This window comes from Sinocyclocheilus rhinocerous, unplaced genomic scaffold (genome assembly GCF_001515625.1).
Source record: "Sinocyclocheilus rhinocerous isolate Xijiao unplaced genomic scaffold, SAMN03320098_v1.1 scaffold1111, whole genome shotgun sequence".
Classification (NCBI taxonomy): Eukaryota; Metazoa; Chordata; class Actinopteri; order Cypriniformes; family Cyprinidae; genus Sinocyclocheilus; species Sinocyclocheilus rhinocerous.
Genome location: NW_015655406.1, coordinates 504,214 through 506,561, shown reverse-complemented (window position 1 = coordinate 506,561; position 2,348 = coordinate 504,214). Strand labels below are relative to the sequence as shown.

Sequence of the window (2,348 nt, the reverse complement as noted above, 5' to 3'; positions counted from 1 at the left end):
CGTCAAAGAAAGTGTTTTTCTAAACTCTAAAACATGAAATGTGGAGTTATCTGGTTTTGCTATAAAACAAACTTTTAATATGTAAACAAAACACTTTCAATGAACTTTTAATTTTGTAAATTACCTGTATTTAAGTTATTACTTAATCAAAACAACCCAACTGCAGTTTGATATTACTCTTCATTCATATGTGTTTGTGTAGCTTAAAAATAGGTCCTTGTTTTGGGGGAAATTTGAATGTATAAAAACAATGATTTAAATGAATGACTTAATTTATGGGGAAAAAAATTATGGATTCAATTTAAATGAATGGAAATGTATGGATTTATGGAAAAGAGAAACTTTTTAAAGGGTGAAATATGACCAAGACATGCTTTCCCATTTGTGCATTCATGGCATCATCGTGCTGAGAGTTGTTTTGTGCTTTTAGTCTTTTCAAAACTGGCATAAAAAACAAAAGCTTAGAGCCCTCATAACTTGATTGAGTCCAGTCACAAAAAAAAACTGTGCCATGAAACATGATTACCTTAAACATTTGTGCAACGAAAACAGATGTGTGTGCATATAGAGTGACATTAGGAAGACAATATGAGCTGGTGTATCACTGTAACCAATGAGGGACCAGAATGCACTTAGGGGTGGGACTAGTGGTGAGGAGCATTATGATGTCAGCGTCTCCTGCCCCGCCTTTTCCAAATGTCTTTCTGTGTGAAGAGTCCAAGGGGGAAGATTCGTTCCCAGTCGCTCTTTCCTTAACCATCTCAGTTCAACAGTTCATAGTCTACGAGTTTTTATATATATACATATATATATATATATGAGTCGTCAATGCCCGGAAGATGGAAATTGGAGATTTCTCTTGTTCTGTTTGTAGTTATGACAATAAAAAATAATATTATAATAATATTTGCCCGTTAGGTACTTGTACACAAAGAGCATTCATTTTTCTATTTAAGTACAAAGAAATCCACAGAATGGTACTATATACAACCTACAATAAATACTGTGTATGATATCATCTTTATCTGTTAAAAGGGAATTCCGTTTGTTGCTTGCAAAGTTCTGTTTCATTTGATGGAAGTTGTTCGGTTTTTTTCCCCAGGTTTTACTCTTTTAGAAGTCTTTCCTATAGGACCAGGGGGCGGAAACCCCCTCATGTCTCCTCTTCATCCCCGTGATGTCTGCGATTCCGCGGTTTCTTCTGTTCCTTCAGCTCTTTGAGGTCTTGGGCCTTGATGACCCCCGTCAGCGGGTCTCCGTACTGCCAATAGTCCTGGCAGTACTGGTTTATGAGGCCCATCTCAGGCTGACTGAGGATAGTCAGAAGGTCTTTGTATTGTCCGGCGCTGGGGGTCCAGGCGCTGGATTGGAGCGAAGAAGCCGCCGGACGGCCCGTTTCCACCAGGATGTTGTTGACGGCCTGGTTGGTCAAGACCACCAGCTGAAGTTTGACCAAGGTGTGCCTGAAGTTCTTCTCTGTGGCTGTGCAGACGTAGATGCCAGAGTCTGAGGACTGGAGGGAACGCAGTAGTAAGCCTTGATCGGTCTTCAACACGCGCCCATCGGTACGGACCTGAAGAAACACACACAAAAACAACCATGATTAATAAAACAGTCAACTTTGGATGTATCATTGAGACTGCTTATTTATTTATTACTTTTGCACTGATATAAAAATTATGGTTGGCCGATACCAATAATCAGTCATTATTTTTATGATATAGCTGATATATTACAATTACATAAAAACGATGTGTAAATATACTATACTTAAGTAGTATTTTATGTAATTCTACTTATAAATACTATTTATTCATTATAAATTTAATTCTATAATTATTCATTTACAATTTAAGTTTTTACTACATACTATATATAAATATTAACAAAAACATATGAAAAATGATATTTAATTTAATTTATAATTTAAATTATATCTATATATATATAGTATAGTATATTTACACATCATTTTTATGTAATTGTAATTATATATATATATATATAAATTATAATATAAATTAAATATTATTTTACATATGTTTTTGTTAATATTTATATATAGTAAAAACTTAAATGGTAAATAATATTTATAATAAGTATAATCACATAAAATGCTACTTAATTACAATTACATAAAAATGATGTGTAAATATACTATACTTATATATATAGATATATATACACATACACACTATATATATTACACTATTACACACACCATTATATAGTTTTATAGCTATATAACTACATAACAGTATTATACAATTTTTTTCAGTAATTATACTATATATATGAATGTGTGTGTGTGTGTGTAAAAAGTAATTATACTATGTACAAAAATATTA

The 2,348-nt window shown here is 32.7% G+C and overlaps 1 protein-coding gene across 1 annotated transcript in view; it reads right to left on the bottom strand.

Annotated features, from left to right (window-relative positions):
• Positions 1–1,001: 1,001 nt before the first annotated feature.
• LOC107718228 (semaphorin-3F-like) overlaps positions 1,002–2,348 on the bottom strand; it is a 63,257-nt gene continuing 61,910 nt past the window's right edge. The window contains exon 19 of the mRNA XM_016525223.1: positions 1,002–1,573. Within this exon, the coding sequence (XP_016380709.1) occupies positions 1,154–1,573 (420 nt within the window). The 3' untranslated portion in view covers positions 1,002–1,153. The remainder of the gene's footprint in view (positions 1,574–2,348) is intronic.